This window comes from Amphiprion ocellaris, chromosome 5 (genome assembly GCF_022539595.1).
Source record: "Amphiprion ocellaris isolate individual 3 ecotype Okinawa chromosome 5, ASM2253959v1, whole genome shotgun sequence".
Classification (NCBI taxonomy): Eukaryota; Metazoa; Chordata; class Actinopteri; family Pomacentridae; genus Amphiprion; species Amphiprion ocellaris.
In genome coordinates, this window is record NC_072770.1 from 31821209 (window position 1) to 31844450 (window position 23242).

The following is a 23242-nucleotide window of genomic DNA, read 5'->3' on the forward strand; positions in this document are numbered from 1 at the left end:
TGCACAATACTGTATTAGTGCTTTGGATTTAAGTTGAGTTTATTTAGCTGAGTTTATTGAGTACAATCAAATCAGGTGCACACAGACACAATGGAAAAAATGTTCTAAATTTAAAAATATAGATCCACTGTACTATATATATATATATATATATATATATATATATATATATATATATATATATATATATATATATATATATATATATATATATATATATATATATATATATATACGACAGAAGCAGCAGCAGATATCTAATATTCTTGCCTTAGCTACTTATCAAATACTGACCTCTGGAGGACATGCTTTGTTAGTACAACACTAAAGGCATCATATGACCGGTATGCACTGCAGGACAGCATTTTAGAGGAATTTTGACCATGAATTTCAATCTGTAAATCAACATCTGAAGGTCAGTTACTGAAGAGAAAGTTTGTTTTCAACTCTTCCATTTAAATGCATTCATTCACCATATCATTATCTGTTGAATTTCAGATTTTATGAGGCAGGGCAGCGTTTTATACTCTGCATGATTATTGGTAAAGTTTATTAACGCTTGGAATCCTAATTATGTTTGATCAGTTAGCTGATCAACAGAAAATTTGACTGCAATTATTCTGAGAGTTGATTAGCAGATTTATTTTTTAATTATAGTCATTCTTCAAGCAAAAATAACACATGAATTAACTGATTCCTGCTTGTGGCATGTGAGGATTAGATGTGTTTTGTCATAATTGACAGTAAACCTAGTATCGCTGGACATTCTTTTTAGTTAAAAAGGTTATGGGACTACATGACATAAGGCTGTCAATTTCTGATACTTTAATAGAGAAATGATTACTCAATTAAGGGGGGGAAATGGTTGACAGATTAATTGATAATAACGAGAATGGATACTTGCGCCCTACAATAAACCTTTCCAAGTAAAAGTTGTAAACAAATTTCTTCTTCAGATTAGTAGCACTACTGGCATTAATATCTAAACCACTGCCTCCTGGGAACATAATTCCTGTGGTAGTGAAAATAAAGAGATCAATATGCGACTATCTTCAGATAAATTTATTAAATATGTTACTTTCCAGCCTACAAAGTACTGTAAAGAATCTGATAATAGCAGAGAACCAACATGGCTGTTGGGTTGTAATAGAAATCAAAGATATGTCTGACTATAAAATACTTGTGTTTTACAATTTCTTATAAATGACATGCTTGACATTCATCACAATCATTAATCTCAAAAAACATCTTGTACAAACGGTGCCTGCAAATAATCTGAGCCTATATGATAATCATAACTATGTAACATTAAAGTAGTACACAAGAGCATGACACTGCTCAGATTATCTGATGTGTAAAACTATCATACATTTAATAACTAAGGAACATTTTATAAAATTAGCTAAACAGTTTTATTTTTAAAAAAAACATGAGTGCACTCTGAAACGAGACTGGCTTACATTGTCCAAGAATGATTTAGAAATTATTATTTGTTATTAAAAAAAGCAACATACTATGGACAAAGTACAGGGATACAAATATATCAGTTTAATACCTCATCAGTTAATACGTTTGTTTTGTATCCTTTGGAAATATGACACCATGAAAAGAATATACTGCAACAGTACAGTGTGCCCAAGATACAGTATTGGCACCTTTTAAAGTTAAATTCAGTTCTAATTGCTCATTAGCATATTTAACTTACCGTAACTACTACCTACAATAGTGCCTCTATGCATATTTAAAATAAATACAATATAGTGTAACAGTGTTTGAAGGGACCTTTGTTGAAATGGGTAAATGACATAAATCCTGCCACGTACAAGACACTATCTTCATCATAATTATGAACTGTGTACAATGCCACAAACAGAGCAGCAACTGACTCATTTCTCAGCAGATCAAATGATGGGTTAATTAGATGAAACCACCATGTCCAGTTCTTTGACCCCCTCCTGGCTGGAGGTAAGACCACAGCTGCCTGAGAGGGGGCCGTCAGAGAAATGGCTGGCAGACCGTGGCACTGTGGCCGGGGAGGGAGGAGCCTGGGCTAGACCGGGCTTCTTAGGTGGGATGGGTGGAGGGTTGCCCCTGTCTGCCCTGGGGATGGTGGGAGATCTGATCCCCTGGGCAGCCGCCCCGGCAGCCCTTCCAACGACTGGAGACAAGGGTGCTGCCAGGCTGCGGTAGTCTGTACCAAAGGGTGAGCTATTTGGTGTGGCGAGCTTTGGAGCAGCACTCTGCTGGGCGGTGGTGAAGCGGGACAGAACTTGAGTGACTGTGCTCCGGGCCATCTGCTTGACTGGGCTGGCTTCTGGGGAGGAGCTGCTTGTCACAGAAGCGAGGTCCTTGGGCGACAGAGGAGAAGCTGGCTGAACAGCCTGGGACTGCGGCTCTGGATCGGCAGTACCCTGGAACCTATGACGAGCAGCGTGGAAACGCTGGTTGATCCCGGCCTGGTAGGGAGACTGATAGCTCCCAGGACTCGGACTGCCTGGTGGGCGTTTGGCAAGAACAGGTGAGGCGCAGGGGGAGGAAAGAGGGAGAGTGGGGGACACAGCACTGCAGGAAGACATCTGGGTCTGATGATTTGGAGGATTTTCGTTCCCATTCTGTAGGCATGTCTTCTCTGAGAGGGCGCTGTTTGAACTACGATCCCCATTGGTCTCCGTTGGGTGATAGTGACCGTTGACTTTTGGCTGCACAAGTGTCTGGTTTCTGTCTTCCTCAATGTCCTCAACTTTAATAGTGTCTACTAATGTCTTTCCTGGAGCTACTTTTGTGGCCCACTCCTTTCCTCCTGCCTCCACTGGAGCAGTAATTGCCTCTTTACTGTCTTTCATCGTGTTCACCTCCCCTAGCTTCCTCTTCAGCTCTTCTACCTGATCACAAAAAGAGGAAGAGAAAAAATCATTTTTAAAGCATACATTTGACTGTACAACTAAGTTAATTGTCTTCTCTTGCGCTGAGATTATATGAAGTAATGCGATGAACGATGCAAAAACTGCTTTCTCCATAGAAATGCACGTATCCAAGTGTTCACACCTGTTGTTGGAGATGACGACAATGAGCTTCTTCTTTCTTCAAACGTGAGCGGAGCTGTTCACGCTCTGTGTCAAACTCAGCCAGCTGCTCCTCCACCCTCGCCTCCATCCTCAGAGCTCTCGTCCTCTCGTCCTCCAGCTCTTTTCTCAGGCCATGACAAGCCTCTTTTTCCTAAATAAGAACAGCTCAGTGAAGCAGCAGTTGACAAAACAATGAAAGCCTAACAATTGTCAAACACAGTACAAGCAAAGAGCGCGTGCTAAGAGTAAGAAGTGAAATGAACGGTCTAACTTGAATTCAAAACGTTAATACCTTGTCAAGTTTCCAGCTCAGCTCAGTCAGCCGGTGACCCTCCTCCAGAGCCCTGGCGCTCGCCCATTTGCACTCTTTGGCCAAAGCACAGGAGAGCTGTTTGTGCTGAGCCCGTTCTTCTTCGAGCTGGTCAGTAATCCTCCGCTGTTCTTTTTCCAGTCGGCGAACTTGGCTGCGCTCAAACTCCAGCTAGAAGGACAGAGAAAAGACACACAATCAACAAACTTGTAGGTAAGAAGTGGAAAACCTTGCTTCTGCTGCCTTTACACAAACGAGTGGTTATTGTTTCCTTCATAATCCTGACCACTGCTCACTGACTCCTATTTGATTTACAGAGCACATTTTGGATAAATATCTCTTGTACAATTAATCAGAGGGCACCTGTTGTTGTAAGCGCTCCCTCTCCTTCTCCAGGATGTAAGTCACATCATCTCCCTCTGCTGTGTCCTCAGCATGCCTCCGCTTTTCCTCCTCCAGGTCTGCAATAACCTGAAACAAACACAGCAGGGAACATTTGGGAATAAAATCATTTCACAGAGCTTGGTCTGCTGGATATTAAGGATAATAATGGTTATTGTGAAGCAATATTGCTCCATTGCACAATAAGCACAGATGCTGGTGGAAAGTGACATAAACAACCGCATATTATCTTCATTCTGTGGTTTTTACAAAGCTTTGCTTTCCTCTGGCAGTGATGGAATACTTTGTTTGTTCAATTCATTCTTTCCTTTTTTATTATGCGACGATCGGTGTGCGTTTGTCCGTCTGTTAGTCTGTTTGTGCGCAACATTGCTTAAAAACGGACTAACGGATTTAGAGGAAAATTTCAGGGAAAGTCAGAAATGACACAAGGACCACCTCGTTAAATTTTGGCAGTGATGCGGCTTATAGTCTGGATCCAGGGATTTGTTAAAGATTTCTGTATCATTGCGAGATAGCAGCATGGCGTCACTGTAACTATGACAACAATTGAACACTACGTCAGCTGCCTGCTGACGATCACATGATTGAGATCCTACTACAAATCCACCGCTGTGGACTTTTCAGGACTTATCCATCAGAAATGATACAAGGAACAATTGATTAAATTGTGGGGGTGTTTCCAAGTCCCATCAATTTCGGCCACCTGCTACATATTTAGGTCACGCGATTCGTTATCCGTACATAACATACACATGCATAACACACACCTGTGCTCAGCGCAAGGTCATTTTGTTTGTGGGTACATCTATATTAAATGGCCACATTCTATGTCGCCGTGATTTCTACCACAAATTTTTTCAAGATTTCAGCCGTCAGAAATAATACAATGACTGAGCAGCCTTGGTGGAGTACTGCGCTCTCTGAGTGCTTTTCTTGTTACTTACTGTGACCTCACTATTCTCATTATTACTTCATTCATTCTAAGTCAGAATTTACAACAGTCATTTGAATACCACTATCATAAAAGCCAATCTTACCTTCTGTCTCATATTCTTATCTGAACAAGAAGTTATTTGGGTCTTGGTATGAAATATTGATATAATAAATGACACATGGTATTTGATAATAATAATGAAGATAACAATTGCACAAATTTACAGGAATCTTACAATCAAAAGTTAGCCAGGAAACAAGGATGTCTACACATCATGGTGTGTTTACAGACTATAAATGTGTTATCAGTTTACAGGTGTTTTATTTGTATTTTCCTTCTATTCATGCTGGTTACCTATCACGTGTACGGTACTTTTGAATGTCTGCACCCCTCTTTGAAAGAAATCAGTTTTTACTTTTTCATTGTGCTGTTCCTGAAAAGAAAATGAAAACAAAAAGTCTTGATGGACAGAGGTGATACAATGTAATTAATTCAGTATGTCAAGATTCTGTTGTCACCAGTGTTGGTTTATTAATTTTCCCACTGCTGAGACTCACTTTTATCTTTATTAACCAACTCATTTTTTGAAACATGTGAAAGGAATCGGCTAATTTCTGGCTCCTCTAATTAAAAACTACACATCCACACTCACCCTTCTGTGCCTGTTCTCAGCTGCAGCCAGCTGGGCCAGCATCTTCTCCTGCATCCTCCTGCAGTGGCTCACCACCAGTTTGAGAACCACCAGGGGATTGGAGTTGGAGGAAGAACAGCTGGGATCCTTGCTCTGACCTCCCACAGCCTCATTGTCTCTCTGCAAGGCCTGGAAGGGGTCGCTGAGGTTGTACCTTCCATAGCGCTCCTGGATAAACAGCTCTTTACGCTGGGCCTGAAGAGATCACGAGAAGAGAGTCAGACTTTTTGTCTTTTTACAGAAGGTGTGAAACTTGGCTGTAGAATGTGTGTAGAAATTGTTTTTGGGACCACTTTTCTGCCTCTAGTGTGGCTTATGACCACTCATTTGGTTCTCAATTTCTACATATTTGCTTGCTGATGTGCTAAATTAAGATGAGGAACATGGTCTAAATTAGCTTTGTCTCTTTGTCCATGTCACCATGCTGATGTCAGCGTTTAGCTCAAACTTCCTCTGTGCCTAAAAACAGCCTCAAAGATGCTAGTATGGCTGTAAACTCTTGCAATCTTATCAGTCTAGGAGTTGCACTACTGTATACTATAATATTATCCTTAAAGTGTCTGGATAATGGATATCTAATCCTAGGTGCAACTGTTTTAAGCAGGCAGTATCCATGAGTCAAACAAATGAAATCCACAGCACTGAACATGATTGTATGATGTCGTAATTATAATCCCTGGCAGTTATAATTTTACTGAACACATGCTGTCATTTCTGTTCCATTAAAACAGGAAATCAAATCAACTGTGTTTGGCACAGCATGATCGCCATCATTTAATACTAGCCTGATAAATAAGCAGCAGATAAAGGAAGGAGACTAGAGAGAGAGGAAATGCACAAAAAATACAGGAGAATGAGCGCTAGCAGGAGGAAGGAGCAACAGATGGTGCGTGTCTGTCTATCTTTAGCAGGACAGCTGCTCCAGACTGGGCGTTCGCCAAGGCAGACCTGTTCTCTGTTTAACTCATGACAAAGGAGGGATAATAGCAGCAAGACATTTCAGGTTCAGCAGATGCCTTTAGGCCTGTCGTGAAAAAGCGGGCTGAAGTGACAGAGGGAGAGGGAGAGGGAGAGGGAGAGGAGGGCTGTGGCAGAGCTGGCAGTGTGTCTTCGTGAGGTTTCAACAAAAGAGGATCAAGAGATTAGAGAGAACAGTATCCTCTCTGGCAGGGTGAGGACAGAGCTCCTGATGACTGATACTGAGATTACTTGAGAAGTTAAAGTGTAGTCAGGAGTGAGGACAGGCCCGCAGAGCAATATTCCGCCATTGTGCCGTTGGGTGGGTGATACAGCTGAGTGCACAGATATACCATGACTCCTTCTGAACGGCACAATATTTGAGTAGGACTATGAGTTTTGCAACTATGGTTGCAAATAAGCTTTCTTTTTCAGTACTTTGCTTTTCAGTACTTTTGATGCCTTTGCTAAAGTATCAGGCAACACCAAGTACAACTTTTTTCCAAAATTCTAACCTTTTTATCTTACTGCAGTTTATCTACGTAATGTAACATCAGGCCAGGGTGTAGTGTGGCAGAGAAAACCCACTGTGACTATATGCAGCTGATACAGGAAAGACTGCATTTTATAATGACACTGACAAGAAAGTGGATATAATGCGGATCAGTCACCATAGGGGGATATCTGCTCCGCTTAATGAGGTGCATATGGTATCGGTGCACTATGAGGTGAGAGAATTTATGAATAATTCCCTCATGCTGCAAATAACCGATTCAAAAGCCACATCTGCAGTGGTAATGGAGACATTCTGATATGACTGACATTTCATATGCAGGGGCAGATTTATGCTCAGCAGCAGGAGGTGGAACTGAGAGGGAACTGTGTGGCAAAACAATAAATAATACAGATTCTTTATTCTGTTGAGTACGTTTCTATAGAACTTACTAGGTCTTGTCAAAGCAAATTAAAATAGTTTTTATGAAGTTTATGAAGCGGACTCATCTCAGCTGCTTACTGAGAAACACAGGGAGAGTTGATGAATGGATTCTGATAGAAACGCAAAGTTTAAACAATGTTCCACGAGAGATCAGAGGCTTTCTGATTGTCATTTTCTACATCTTCAGTATTGGCTCATCTGACACAAAGAGAGGAGGGCAAGGCTGTGAGGCTTTGCTGTTGTCATTTGATCCAGTCCGCTGAGGATGGTGTGAAGGCGGATCAAACAGCATAGAGGGGTGAAGCAGGAAAACACGGGGCGCCCAGGAGAATTCAAAAATGCCTCTCAAATGCGAGTGCTATCGAAAGCCCAATCGCCACTCAGCACTTCAGTAAGTGACTTTTGTGCAATGAAGAGCTTGTAAATGTGGCATAGTCAGTCGTTCTTGTACTCACAGTGTTGCAGTTCAGGGTTTGTTTCCAAAGAAAATAATGCTTTATACAAACACTAAGCCTCAAAACGGCATACTCTGAGCAAGACAGCACCTGATTTTAACCCCTTGATGCCTATTGTTGCAAATTCGCAACATACTACTTTCATTCAGACTGCAGGTGAGATAGCGTATCCATTCCCCCAATGCCGGTCTGTGCATATTCAATACGGACCTCGGAACCTTTTGCAAGCACTGGTTTCTGGCAGGACTGGTCGGAGTGGGACCTAATTATTGCATATCTGTTATTATTATTATATATCTATGTTCTATGTGTAATAGATAAATTAACAATCTCCACTTATTTTAGCATCAGCTGGAAAACAAAAACACCAAAACTGTTTGTTTTTTTTTTTTTTTTTAAATTTAATTGTAAATAAATTCAGGCTTCAAGGGGTTAAAGAAGAGAAATCTTTGGAAGAAGTTCAGACACTTGGCCTACAGCCCATCCCTGTTCCCATCAGTGACTGTATGCCCTGATGTGTCACTTTACAGTCATAGATTAAGTAACGCTAACATCAGTTTTCATTACATACTAAAATTGCTGCAGCAGAAACCACTTGATTTGTGCGCCATTAATTTAGAAATGTACATGAGAAAATGACAAAATGTAGAACTGTTTTACTTCCAAGAGTTTCAAGAAGACATGTAAACAGTTTTCCCCCCCCATTTTTTCATTGTGCACAGTACACACTTTACAATAGCTAGATAATTAGCCTTTAAACTGTCAGGATTTTTTTTTTCAAATTCACAAACCCCTTTTTGACAAAAGCTCCCTCATAAACACAGACTGTGCTTCTTTCTCCCCTTCTCAGTCGGCTCCCCAGCCTCTTCAATGCACACACAGATATGCGCTTCCGCAACACAAAGAGAGGCTGTTTAACTCTGCATCAATCCTCCACTGTTGCACAGTGAGCACAGGGAGCAAAAAGAGGGATTACAGGAAACATTTCTAACACTTATTTAGTACTTTGCACCCAAATTTACCAGAGCTTACTCATTACATCATACTGTACACATACAACACAGAACCGCTAAGTTCATGGCTGTTATGCATCACAGTCTCGCATCATCACTCATGCCTTTGTCTGTTGGCTGCATTTCTTGGCAACGTGCGTGCCTTTGCTTGGGATGCCGTCTTTCTGCCATGGCTACACTGGTTCAAATCCAGCTTATCTTTTGCTGACACATGCCTGGACTCTTTCAGCCGTGCAATGTTGGCAGCAAGATCTGTATGATACAAAAGGAAAGTGATACATGAACTTCTTTCCCAGGAGTCCTATATGTTTCAAAGCTGCTTTGGCAAATTGTTGAAGTCTGAAATGCTCATGCATGTAATTAACATTCTCTGCTCAGTAAAGTATCTGAAAACCACTATCCATCATAATCACTGTCGATAAAATGCAATAAGTGCTGCATTAACTGACGCTGAATCAAATCAGCTGATGCATCGCGGGCCGAGAAACAAAATTACTCTTTTCCTATTTTAGCGCGCAAGGTAAGCTGTTTGAAGCAGCTCCATTTGGAAGTCCTAGTCAACCACACCATGTGAACTCGACAGCTAATTAAAGGCTCATTTCCATATTTGAGTCCCTTTTGAACTTAAAGTAAAGACACGCAGTCCTTCCCCAAACCAAAGCAGACTACTGGATCACTGCAGGGCTTTGTGTGCCAAATATGAGCGTTGCCAGTGATTGACTTCTTTTTGAAAGCCACAGTGTAAGCAGCTGCAGAAGTGAGTCACAAGGGAAAAAATGCAGTGGATAGTTAGAATGCCACTGATAATTCTGCATGATTAAACACAGAGTAGAATACCATAAAAAAAATACACCGGTAACCACTGATATCCTGCACTTAAATTATATCGAATAGAAAATCGCTGAAAGAAAGAATGTTATTTTTAAAAACACTGAGAGAGGAGAGCTACAGATGAAATCTGCACTGCTGGGTGTGATTACCATGGTGATTTGTGTTTAGCTTAACATTTCTCACATGTCACTGACAGTGCAGTAGTGACACATCGATCGAGGCAGACATGAGGAACATGACTGGACCTACTTCTCTAATCTCTGTTGGCCATGTGCTAGCATTCGCCAATTAGTGTTGAATACAAATATAGATGAGGCAGACGGGACTGCCAGTTCTGCAGGTATTTGTCGTGAACCAAAGCCTTAGATAAACTCTGACCTGACGTCAGTCTCTGAAAAGTCAAAGGATCATCAAAGTTACCACAAGGTATGCTAATGGGGAAGGTGAATGAGTGAGTGAAGTCAGTGGAAGAATCACAACAAAATTTGCCGCTATTGATGCAGATGATGACAAATGCCAAATCATAAGTAGCATTATAACCAATAACTGATTGATCAATAACATGAATACGGTGCAGCGGACATTATTCCATCATGAGTTCTTTCAAACCGCAAACACTCGTATTAGTATGCAATTCATTCGTGTCACTATTTTTAAATTTGTGTCCTTAGTATTCTTGTGTTCTTGTTTTTCTCATTTATATTATATATATAGCATGTATACCTCACCTCTTTAATTTATAGTTGTATTTTCTTGCTTTTCTTACTGTCACTTTGCTGCTGTGATGTTGCAAATTTCCTCTTGTGGGACTAATAAAGGATATTCTATTCTATTCTATTCTAAATGGCTTAGTGACACCAGCCATTCGGCAATAGGAAACGAGTCCTAGAAAATTCTGGCCTGTCTTTAAAATATGAGCTCTGGCCAGAAGCATTGACCGCCACAGACGTCTTTGTCATAGTGGCCCTTTGCTATCTAAACCCCCACAGTGCTCTCTGCTTGCCAGCACAAAACTGCCTGTAGTTTTTGTAGTCTGGCTTAGTCAGCCCATTCTGTAGAACATAATGGTCTGGCTGCATCACATTATCATTCTGTTAGAGGGGAAATAAACATTCTGTTTGTATTTTTGTAAACCAATAACAGTCATCGTGGGTGAGGCTGAGCGAAGGATGTGGCTTGAGGTGTTTTCTCAAAATAGTGACGGTGGAAAATCTACACGCAGAGAGCCAAGCACTGTGGATGGATAGTGATACTGCACGATCAAAATCCTCTTCAAAACTTTCATCTTCATCTTCAGTGCTGTGGGTTGCAAACTGGAGATTGTTGCTTTGTTGTTGCCCAGGGCGAAGAAAACAGTAACACACAGACAGTGGAAGGAGCAGGGGAGGACTCCCAATAAAATGATCAGACTTAAACCTGCAACCTATATCCGGTGAGTCAGATTAAAGTGACCGCATCTTTGGTCGCTACACTACTAGACACAAACTGCTGTCTTCCATCTCATTGAACAATAACATGCTGCATCTGGTGGCTAAAACCAAGTGCTACAACTAATGTAAAATAAATTTTCCTACATGCATGTCGCTCACCCTCTGGTTTATGGGCTCATGTATTTTCAATTGGTTAAATGGTAATAAACTGATTTACTGACAATCAGTAACAGCCCTGGTTGACATATTTCACTGCATAAGTCAAAACTCACAAAGCTGCTGAGTATCACCAAAGCAGAATCTGTCGTCTCTGGACCATGAACGTCTGGATCAAATTTCATGGCAAACCATCCAGCAATTGTGTACTGATAACCATCTACTTTCATGTGAGGGCAAGACCAAAGATTCCACATTGTCAATACTCAACAGCAAAGCAGCGGAAAGGTATGAATCCTGCAGGATACTGATTAAAAGTTCTAACTGGAGGTTACTGGAATAAAAGGTTTTCAGTTAATATGAAATATTCTTCAAAACAACCAATTCCTCAATTTCTTTCTTCCACTTGTTGTGCTGTAGGTTTGTAAATGCACCGTTTCTAAAGCATTTGAAGAGTTCACACTGCAGCAGTGATCCATATGATGGGATGAATGGGTTAACAGACTGCGCAGATGGAACTATGAAAGAAGCACAGCCATATTCCCCTCTAGCTCCAGTTAAGGCCGATGTTTATTTGTTCACTCCTACTCTCGCTCACATTGAGTCATCAGGCACCCGGTGTGCTGTAACTCTTCTTGCCTTAGATGGCCAGATCCCTGGGGAGATGTAGGAATGTGGTCTAGACACAACACATGAACGTTCAGCACTAGGCTCTCTTCGAGTGCTGCTCTCTAAACTCCTGGCAGCCCTTCCACTTTGGTTCTTTCAAGGGTGATTTTACACTAAGAAAGTGAATAGCATTCCAAGAGTGTAATGGCTGTACAGCTCGAATATTAATGGCGAGGATAAAGTTTGCAGACTTGTATAAAAGTTTCAGAGAGGTATGGCCAATTTTGCAGAAATTCTGCCTCAGCAAGTTTCTAACACAATGCTCATCTTAAATCCCTGGTTTATTAACAGCATCAAAGTGCCTAAATAACAAGACATCTTTAAGGCAACAGACAGACCGTCACAGAGAACAGGAGAACCTGCAGGTCATGGCACAGTATGGGAAAATAGCCTAACAATCCTTTAATTGAAACGCAGCATTAATCCAACCAAAGTAAGACATCTTAAGGTTTGAACCAGTTGCTCAGTGTGAACTGACATTACCCCATCCGCACTGTGACTACTTCTAATTGAGTTTATGTTTGAGTTCACTGATGCATCCACTCATCTCAGCTTATGAAAAGGATGACTTATGTTTTTATGAGACAACACTCCGAAAGACTTACTCCATTCTCTGGAGGCACAGACAGTAGTCTGCTTAGAGGAAATTGGACAAACCCAGGAACAGAGGAATATTAACTTCACAGTCACAGACAGATGGTTTTGCACATTTCAAAATGCTTGCTTTTACTTAAATGAAAGTGCTGCCATCGCATCAACAGGGTCAGTAAGGTTGAATTTCAACTTCACTAAATGTTGTCAGACTTTGAAACAGACTACAATTTTGTGAACATCTAGGTCATCAACAGCCCTCCATTACAAGCTTTCTAGGTATGTATAGGTATATGTATATCCTTTATATTTCTCAGTTTAAATATGTATAATACAAAACAGTGGCTCAGTTGTTAGCACTGTCACCTCACAGCTAGAAGATCCCTGGTTCGCATCCTGGCATGGGCCTGGGATCTGTCTGCATGGAGTTTGCATGTTCTCCCTCCGTGGGTTTGCACCAGGTACTCTAGCTTCCTCCCACAGTCCAAAAACATACTGAAGTTAATTGGTAATTCTAATTTGTCCGTAGGTGGGAATGTGAGTGTGACTGTTTGTTTCTATATGTAATCCTGTGATAGACTGGTGACCTGCCCAGGGTGTCCACTGCCTTTGCTCTAAGTCAGCTGTGATAGGCTTCAGCGCCCCCCACAACCCCAATGATGATTAAGAGGTGTATAGATAATGGTAGGATGGATGGATGAATAAAATAGACTCCAAAAGTGGAATGTTTTCACAGCAAAGGAAAAGTATCAAAATGCCCATATCAACCTCCCAACCCACTACAGCGGCTAAATTTGTGTATCTAAAGTCCTTTTTTGCCACCTATGACGATGTTTGCCTTTGTCATGTAAACAACCCAGCATATAATGTTGATTATGCAGGGTGACGAAGTCAAACACAAGTATCCTCAGATGGACATCCCTAATTGCAGTCAGCAACATGGTCATTCCAGGCAGCTAATTTCTGTTTACTTTCCGTGGAAGAAAAAAAATCACACAGGGGTGCTAAAGTTTGAAGGGAGAGTAACGTAATTTCGATTCTTGGTATGTCACGTACATATTGAAGAATTGACAGTAAAGCTGACTTTGACTTTGAAGTTCCCCAGATATACGCCATTTTGTGCAAAGTGAAACGCAAACATGACCCATGGAGCCACGGCACCCACATTATTAGGCAATAAACCACATTAAAATAAGCCAGTATTATCCTTCTAAGCTTAACTTGACTCACTTCTACAGACAGTCCGTCACTGCTGTGAAAACCTGTCATCATCCACTTCAACCCGATCACAGCTACTGTCACTAAACTACCTGCATTTAACATACACCTTTCAGCTTCAGGTTGTGCAATGAAAAAGACACTTTGTTCAGAGAGTCATTTCAGCGTTATAACTGATACCAGCTCTGATGATGAATACCTTTAGGGCTTCGATGACCAGGTCCCGGGCCTCCAGCTCTCCCTCCAGGATGCTGAAAAGCATCAGCAGCTCTGGCTTGGTCAGACTCTCCATGTTGAGTTTGGACTGTGATGAAAAAAGATGAAAGAGAAGGTTTTTTGTTTTTTTTAAATACACATGTGTAGTAGTTCAGATTGTGCCTAATGTGTACTGTGATTTATTCTACCAGAATATTATGCAGCCTCAAAAGAGAAAAATGCATAGGAACTACTAATCACCGCTTCTTATGTTTTCCCACAACTACACGGCAATTTCACAGTTATTTCATTTCACCTTGAAACACAGCCCCTTGTTTTCCAATTTCCCAAAATCAGACATCCAGACAGACATCTGATCTAGCTCGCTGATTTATGAGCTTTCTGTGGGTATGTGGTTATTATCTTGGGCGGGAGCAATTTTGCAAAGCAGAGTCAGTGTGCAAAATATGTACAACATTTTTCTCCTGCATTAAAAGAAGCCAGACACATTAGTTTGGGTAAAGCTCACAGGTACACCGAGTATCTGTGGAAAAATGCAATAAATGTTTAGCAGTATCTCAATGTTCGACTGAGATGTGACGGGATACGATCTCTACAATGTAATATTGCAAGGCCTTAACCTTACTATGTGAAGAGCCTGAGATTACTTATGTTGTGAAGTGGTGCTAGATAAATAAAACTGAGCTGAATTGAATCGATGTGAGGTCAAGATATCCCATTTATTTCATATGGCAACATAACAAGCTGACATGGATCAAGCACATACAGCTCACATCAAATAAACTGTTCATCTACCAGCATCCAAACCACTGCAGCTGCGTTTAAGAACATGCATGTAACTGAAGTTTTAAATGTCAACTATAGGGCCACTTTGTTTTGTTTTCCCGCTGCGTGTGCCATTCATAATGGGTAACGTGACAGTTAGTTATTTTGTGTTGGAGATATGATGTGGTCTCTTTGTAGTGTCTCTACGCTCTAATCTCACAGCTGTGTTGGTTCTGCTGACAAGCCCTGCGGTGTCCACATCTCAAACATCCAACCACACTCAGCCCAAGTGAATGTATGCGGGCCTCTCTTTGAAATAAGATCAAAGCTGCTGATGTTACTACACTGAGCATCCTTTTTCAGATGAGAATCATCATGTGGGGCGTGTGCAGATGAACACTACGCCGACTGACTACTTAATAACAGACACACATTGTAGCTTGAATCGCCAAAACATTCCTTCTGTAATATGGCTGAAGCATCAAGAAAATCCTCCCCCCCTCTGATCCACACCTGAACTAGTATTCATTCATTCTGCTCTAAACCCTCTGCGGTCACCACAACTTTCCACATCATGAAGTCATCAGGAGAGGGTGGTCTGATCTCTCTGAGCAGAGGTTGCATAATGAGCGACAGGAACTCTTGGCCTTTTATATCTGAGCAAGAAGCTACAATATTTCCTACTTATCTCCACTAGCATCAGTAGCAAAGAAGCCTGAAAATGTCGTGAGAAAGCGTGCTTTCTGCAGGACAGTATGCAGAAGTGAGAAGACGAATGAGCCTCAGCCCTGGAGAGCTGCACGAGAAGCCTACAGCAGCGTCGTCTCACAAAGAAGCCACTCAGTGTTTTAGTTCTGCCTTTAGCAGCACTCATGGTTTGTGGCTTAACCACAGGGGTAAAATGCTAATTAAACTGCAGCACACACACCTCCCTTGGTTTTGGTTTACAGGCTGCCTTGCTAATTTCACAGGCCACCATAATCACTGTGAGGAGAGTGTGTGTGCCGTGTTGTGAGAACTGTCTGGACCAGTGGGAGCATCCATGTGTCATCAAACTTGTTTGGATGCTCATCAATTTAATATTGTTCCACCTAATCCCCCTGAGTTAGAGTTTGTAATCGGGAGGGTACACAAACATGGAGTGATAGCATGGGAAATACAAATATTCCCACACGTTCATCGAGCTCCACTTCCGATGACGAAAGCCCTGGATCCGTAATCCTTTTATCCGTGTTTGTTTTAAGCCTGGTCAGCCATGTGCCTCCTCTGCAACGCTGTAAACTTGTTAAAAACACACAGCAGCTTTTACTGCAAAAACATATGCTTTGCTCCAGAGGCACGAGGCCTTCAATTTGTTAGTAGCTGCTTGTGACTGTTTGTGCACAGTCTCAGAAAGAGAAAAAAATCTTCTTTTTAATCCTAAGAAATCCACTAAATATTCTTCTTTTTTAAGTCTTGGGTTTCTAAGCTGCTAAACTTGCTTTAAATCACCGCAAGAGTTACAATGACAACGATGTACTGTTTCAGACTGCAATCTAATTTAATGTGATTGCTGCAAAAATTAGAATTAAGACCTCATATTTGTTTAGTGGAGACTCCAAAATTAATCATTCTCATCTTGCAGCTGGTTTTACAGAGAAAATGCAAGAGGAAAGAAAGAAAAAATAGACAACTAGAGCATAAATTCATGTCCCAGACTTTGGAAACACAACAGAAAAGGGGGTCAGATGAGGGAAAAGTAGAGCCTGAGACGTCTGCTGGGTTTCCTGGTTGTGTTAGGCAGGATGACCGACCAGATGCAGCATGTCTGGATACTAAATTGGATTTGTGAGCCAACCTAATTTATGTATAGGCCACCAGTTTGCTTCCTCACTTAGCTTCCTACCTACTGTGACTCTAACGAAGCTTAGTCTTAAAACACTCACACTAAATAAATGGGAGCAAAGTAGCTGCTAGCTGTGAGACTGCTGTGTTCAGGAGTTAATTAAGGGTTAACTAACAACTGGAGCCACTGCAAGTGAAATCAATCAGCACTAGCATGAAGATCAAACGGTCCTCGGAGTGAAGGAGAGAATGGTGAGGAGCTGAAAAGTGGTTGGATACGTTTAATTATTCAGTCTTTAAGTGTTCTGCACGAATACAACACAATTTAATGTCATCTGTCCAAACGGTTCGGCCTGTAGCCGTGACTACTTTAGCTATTTTTTTTCCTTTTTTTCCCCCTTTGGACCAAAAGACACGATGAAAACCTGCAAATTATCCTCCCCAGCTCCACGTCGCCGACACAAACACGCTGTCAGTGGGTTTTCTTACCTTCATATAGCCCTCGGAGGTCTTTGAAAACTCCAGCATGAACTTTTCTCCTGTCAGAAGATTTGTTTCACTTGATTTGCGTCTTCTGATCCCGACGCAGCTTAACACTGGACGGCCAAGAACTGTTCCGAGTGACGGCGGAGGGAGCCAATAGGCGAGGAGGAGCTCTGAGCGCTGCCCAATGAGAGGCGAGATTATAGAGAAGTGGGCAGAGTCAGCGGCGGCCCGCCTCCTGGATTTTAGTTGGATTTCTTTGTTTAGTGTGTCTTGGGTCCTCCTGCTTCTTCTTAAAGAGTCTCTTACAGGCACGCAAACTATTTTAAGGACTTTACAGATGTTTTACCGGACGAAACGTTGCAGTATGACTTCTGCTTTTATTTGTCTGGCATCGAGACACTAGTCATATTTCTGCACAGTATAGTTTTTGTTGTCATCTCTTGTAATAATCGTGTTATATTTCTAAGATACTCCCTCGATACTTTAAGAAATTAAAACTGTTTTGGGGCTATCATATATTGATTATATGAAATATGTTGAAAGAAAATAAGTACCAACATCTCTACTACAAAAAACAAAAACAAAACTATTCTCAGTTTTAAGTCTTGCATGTAAAGCAGTGCAATATACACGTAACACTCCGGAGGGGGCTATTCTGCATATTAGGATGATGGTTTATTACTATTGAAATATTATTGATCCATCAAAATACAGGCTTAGTAGCATTTTTCCCCCACTGGTCAAAATCGAGTTAATTTGAACTACCTGATATAGAGCTGGGTTGTTGAATCTTTCATCAGATGTTATCATTTGTTTGTCTTCATAACCCCGTAAAGCCCCATAGTTGCAAAATCTTTTTTACTCCTCTAAAAAGAAACCTTTTTTTCCCCTAAAGACTACATTTACATGGTCAGTGGGCCCTACAGTTTGGACTCAGTGCTACGGTATTGTAGATGAAGCTATAAATCCAGCCATCAAGTCAAGAAATCACATCCTGGAAACTCAATATAATGCTTTTGAGGCCTCACTGTATTTAAGTTCTAAATATGTCTTCTTTGATAAAATTTTGAGTTTACCCCAGAATTTAAAAACAATGCTAAATAATTTGTTGTTGCAGTAGTTGAAAGTTTCCATGTTTAAATCTATAACTGTATCTTATTGCTTTATGAAAAATGCATTTAACCTTTCTGTTGTTATGAGGTAGAAAGTAGTTCTAAAATTTTGTGGTGGATGGCTGTGGCATTGTTTAGAAAGATCATGTCCTGGAATGTGGAGATAGAAGTATTGTGGGAGGTTGTATGTATTCAGTTTAGTGTGATAAATAGAGAGAATAATAATCTAGGTCGACAGCATTTTATGACCTCAGTATGGCTTCAGTACAGTGAGAATTATTTTTTTAGCCTGGAAAATGCCACTTTTACCATTTCTGAATACTCTCAAGAAAGAGAAGCCTTCTAGAAATATCAAATGACATTGTGATTGACAGCTAATAAGAACAACTCATGTTTAGGATTGTCAGACTAATACAAATGATATTTACTTATTTAACATACTTATTTCAGCAGTATTTGCGTCAATTTGATAACACCTGCTGGTTGGTTTCATCCAAATCCGTCATTCCATTTTTGAGTAATGTTGCTAACAGACAGACGGACAAACCAATGCCAGTCATCACATGAATCTGCCAAATATATATATATATATATATATATATATATATATATATATATATATATATATATATATATATATATATATATATATATGTATATATGTATATATATGTATGTGTATATATATATATATATATATATATATATATATATATATATATATATATATATATATATATATATATATATATATATATATATATATATATATATATATATATGCCACCCCCTAAAATGTATCTGGCACCCCTTTGCCACCCTATTAGTTTTTCTCTAGATCCGCCCCTGATTCAGAATATATAATGAATTAGCTATAGGGAATTAGATAAGTACTTTAAACAATATGTAATATAAACAAGATACTACACATTAAAGGGAGACATGAAAACATAATTACGATCCATATGTCCCCCCAGGTCATTTCACCTTGCAGTAGTGATAAAATAAGCAATGAATGTTATAAATGTCACCATGTAAACCATCTGTTGAGCAGTTATGTGATATATTCTGGCATGATTACTTATTCCAACAAAAGCATCTCTTGCACTGATTCCTGGATTTGTAGGATTACAGTATTATTGACTGCCATCTGGTGGCACAGTCACTGTAAGAGTCTGCAGAGCTGCAATAAGTCTGTGTGCATTTTGGAGAAAGTGGAAGAAATGTCACTGGGTTTCTGAGGTCACTTGGGAAATCAAAAGGTTTTCAGACGGTAGATGAGCTAATATAGCAGTCAGCTCTGAACTAAAAGAACTGAAAGCTCCCAGAACGGGATAAATTGGAGGTATTACTCTACCCTGTTTTTTTCTGGGATTTCAGAGACAGGCTTACCCTACACCTCCTGTATTGTATTAGTGGCACCCAGGAACAAGACTAAGTTGACTGGGGAATTCTAATTCTGCAGGGGGGGATACAGCTGTGTTGTTGTTTTTGTTATTATCAACTGTGAGGCACAGAGCTCCAGATGTCCCGTGACAAAAGTCAGATGAGGTATTCATTGTGCCGTAGACCAGAAAATTCAAGGCTGCTTCAACTGCAAGCTGCAGCTGTTTCTGTAATACACAGCAGCTGCCAGTAGAGTGCAATACTCACACAACACGAGTCAAAGAACCAATGACCACCAGCCCAATGCACATGCAGGGAATAGTGCGGAACTTGCAGGCTTTTCACCATTACTGTGAGTGAATATAATGGACAATCAAGCACTTTCACTGGTTTAATGTATTGCTGTCAGAAGGTCATTCTGCTGCTGCACTCCTGATCACGATCATCAAATACTCAGCCTGAGATTTAAGATCGCCTATAACACTGCAATCTAATGCTGGAGGAGAGAGTAAAAAACCTTCATGCATTTCAGCAAAGAAATTTGGCCTGAAGTTGTAGAACACACCGCCTTGTGTCAGCGCTAAACTGGCACAAGCCACACAAATGCACATCCCATCTATGACTATGCAGCATCTTAGTGCTATTTGATAATTATGTCCTGTTTTTTTTCTCACTCTGCTATCTTGAGGGTATACAGAGAGCACAGTCAGAGAATTGTTGCTCCTGATAGGCTGTTGGTGCAGGGAGCCTTTCCAGCCCTAATAGAGAGTCTCTATTTCAGGCTCCTCAATTAAGCTGCTCTGTTCAGCCTGCTGACTGGCTGCTGTGGAGAATCTGTGTCCTCACACTCCTGCGTCCTTGTTACCTTTCTCCAAACAATCGGCAGTGCAAAGTCTTCTATTTAGTTAGTTTTTTTCCGAGAAGAAAAAAAAAAGTGGGAGCAGAGTTTAGTGGCTTAAAACTGTGTTGCCAAAAGGGATTTTTTTTTTCAGCCTGTTTGTAGAGGCAGATGGAGAGTGGAGTTGGCAAAAAATATGTTTTCTTGGAATCATGAAGAATATCAAAAAGTGGTTTTGCAGGATGCAGAGGTGCATTACAAATCTGGAGTAACTTTACTTATCTGAAGCGTTTCCATTTCGTGCCACTTTATATGTGATCTCCATGTACTTGAGATTGAAATATTATAATATTCTCTTCTCTCCTGCCTTTATTTGACAACTACAGTTCCGAGTTGTTTCACAAATTAAACCTACAGTGCAAAACTTTTGCCCAACCCTTCTGGCAATGACAGTAATTACACAAACACTGTCAGTGCGTGCTTATGCCTATTTTAGACTGTAATCATGCTTCTGAATGCTGAGTTTTGTTTTGCTTTTGCTTTTTTTTTTATCTGCAGCATCAGAAACTTTTCTTGGACGCCTCCTAGGTGTTTTCTGCCATAACTGTACTTGCTGCAGCCCATTTCATCTCCAGTGCTACAGTTGCTTCAGTCTTCAGCTCTGGCAAACTAAATATTGTCGGTGACGCAAAACACATCACTGCCAGTATGTTGTCACAGACACCAGATTTAAAACTCCAGTACACTAAAAAATGCCGAGAGATTTACCGACACTAATAGGCTTGCTCAGCATTGTGTGAAGTCATTTGGCAAAGCCAGTAAAAGAGGTTCACTTATATGTAAAACTTCAAAACTTTATCAACAAAACACCTGAATACTTTATAAAATGTGATACATTACATTAAAATTAGACATAAAATATTGAAAATGATCAGTGATGGTATAATATGTAACAGTAGGACATCTTTTTTTCTGCATTATTAAACATTTTTTATGCATTCAGTACATTGTATTAATAACACTCACATAATTCAGGGACATTTTCACTCCTTCACTTGTGATATGATATTTCCATATTGCAGTATTGCTATTCAAGCATGGGTGAAGAATCTGAACACTCTTTTCCACTTGATAATATTACTGCATTTCTCTGAATTCTTTTTCTTTCTGTTTTGTGTATTTTTATAAATCTTTTCTATTGACAAAATTGTGAACAAAATAACTTAATGCTCAAACGGTGCAGTCCTAAGAATCCTCCTCAAAAGAAAGACCTACAAGTCAAAATTTTGTTGTGTCAGCACCAGCCCTTTTTGCTCTTCTGTACTATTTCACACCAATCTTCCCCCACACTCTCTTTCTTATCTCCTCTGACTTAATCGCTGACTGAGGTGTTTTTTGTCAAGTCCGGACCTCATTTATTTCAAAGGTGCCCTGGCTTTCAGTGAGCTGCTGAATCCAAGTCTAAACAGAACATTGACATTTAGCTTAGCACTGAAGGAACAGAGTGGGGGGGAAAGTACACTTTAAAATTCAAAATAGCTGCTTGAAGGATAAAGAAATATTTCCCTAAAGGTTATCATTTCCTCAGCTGTGATAGTTCCAGCTTCCATCAGAGGAAAATATTACAAAAGTTTTCTCAAAACTGTCAAAGAAATATTTAACCCCTAACATCTGGGGCCCCGATCTGTATCATGAATAAAAACACTACACAACTTCAATCTTTCCTTCTTCTGCAGTATTATTTGCTGCTTAAGTGAGAGTCTTCTGGTATTCAGAATGAATATTTCATCTCTATTTCACACCTGGCACTCCATCGTAGATGCAGGACATAATGTGTAGATGACACACCATGGTGGCACAGACATGATCAGAGGAGGGATGGAAAGATGGAGCTGTAAATATAGCATCAGTGTCTTGGCGGGAGCCAGCGACAATCTAGGACCTAATCTGAGGCAGTTATCAGCATCTGTTGCCTGGCACCCAGTTCTGTGGGGGTTTTAGTTATTCATCTATTGCTCCATATCTGTCACTTTCTTTTTTGCATCTGATTCCCCATACAGAGGATGTATTCAGGAGTGTGGGAAGATGTAGCCTCTCAATACCCCCCTGCGAGTCAGTCTGTCAGTAATACTCACATCGTCTGTGCTCAGCTCACCTGATTGCATGAAGAGGCTGAGGTTTGGAAATTGATTTGTTTTGCCAGTGGCCATGATAAATGTAAATTGCCCGAGCGCCTGACCTTGAAGCAGTTCTGATGAATCATTTGCATATCCCCAGAGTAGTTGCGTGTCTTCAGGCAGTCAATTCCTATCACTGTTACCAATCCATTTCTTTTCTAACCACGTGGCAGCAACTGGGTGTGAAATTTAATATCTAACGACTGCTTTGTTATTTATGTATTCACTGTATGTACCTATGTAACCTGTAGGCATGTTGCTTACTTACAATGTTTTGCTGTAAAGTATTGACCGAACTCTAAAAGTCTGCAAAACCCAAAGAAGTTTTTCATGTGCGCGTTGACTTCAGTAACTGAAAGATGAGCAGATCTTTGGAAGGATTAGCTGAAAAAGACTGAGACAACAAAGAGTCTCTGGGCTTAGATAAACTACAGCCCACTTGAGTATTAGCTGACAAAAACGGAGCCCATCACAAATCACAGGCTTACAAGTGAAGAGAGACAAATGAATGCTTGGTATGTTTGCTGGGATTTATTAGCGGCCTGCAACATTTTAACCAAGTTTTTGACAAAGATCTTTTCTTATGTTCCAAACGGACAAACCAGCCTCATCAATTTGGATGTCCACTGCTTTCTTTCTTATCAAGGCCTGTGAGTTATAAAGCAGGAGTATATGCTGATTAGCGTGGGGCTTGTTTTATTACCCTGTCTGAGCTGAAAACAACTCAGTTCATTTTCCTGAAGGTTGAGCTGTTTTTGTAAACTCGGGGAGAAGTA

General features: G+C 40.5%; 1 protein-coding gene across 1 annotated transcript; it reads right to left on the reverse strand.

The window, feature by feature from the left end:
* Positions 1-1047: 1047 nt before the first annotated feature.
* LOC111572487 (CTTNBP2 N-terminal-like protein) lies at positions 1048-17071 on the reverse strand. The gene is made up of 7 exons (XM_023276167.3): positions 16957-17071; positions 13862-13966; positions 5367-5600; positions 3739-3846; positions 3358-3546; positions 3046-3216; positions 1048-2882 (listed from the first exon to the last, which is right to left on the reverse strand). The coding sequence occupies exons 1-7, from the start codon at positions 16993-16995 to the stop codon at positions 1914-1916; spliced, it is 1815 nt and encodes a 604-aa protein (XP_023131935.2). The 5' UTR covers positions 16996-17071; the 3' UTR covers positions 1048-1913.
* Between the last annotated feature and the right edge of the window lie 6171 nt (positions 17072-23242).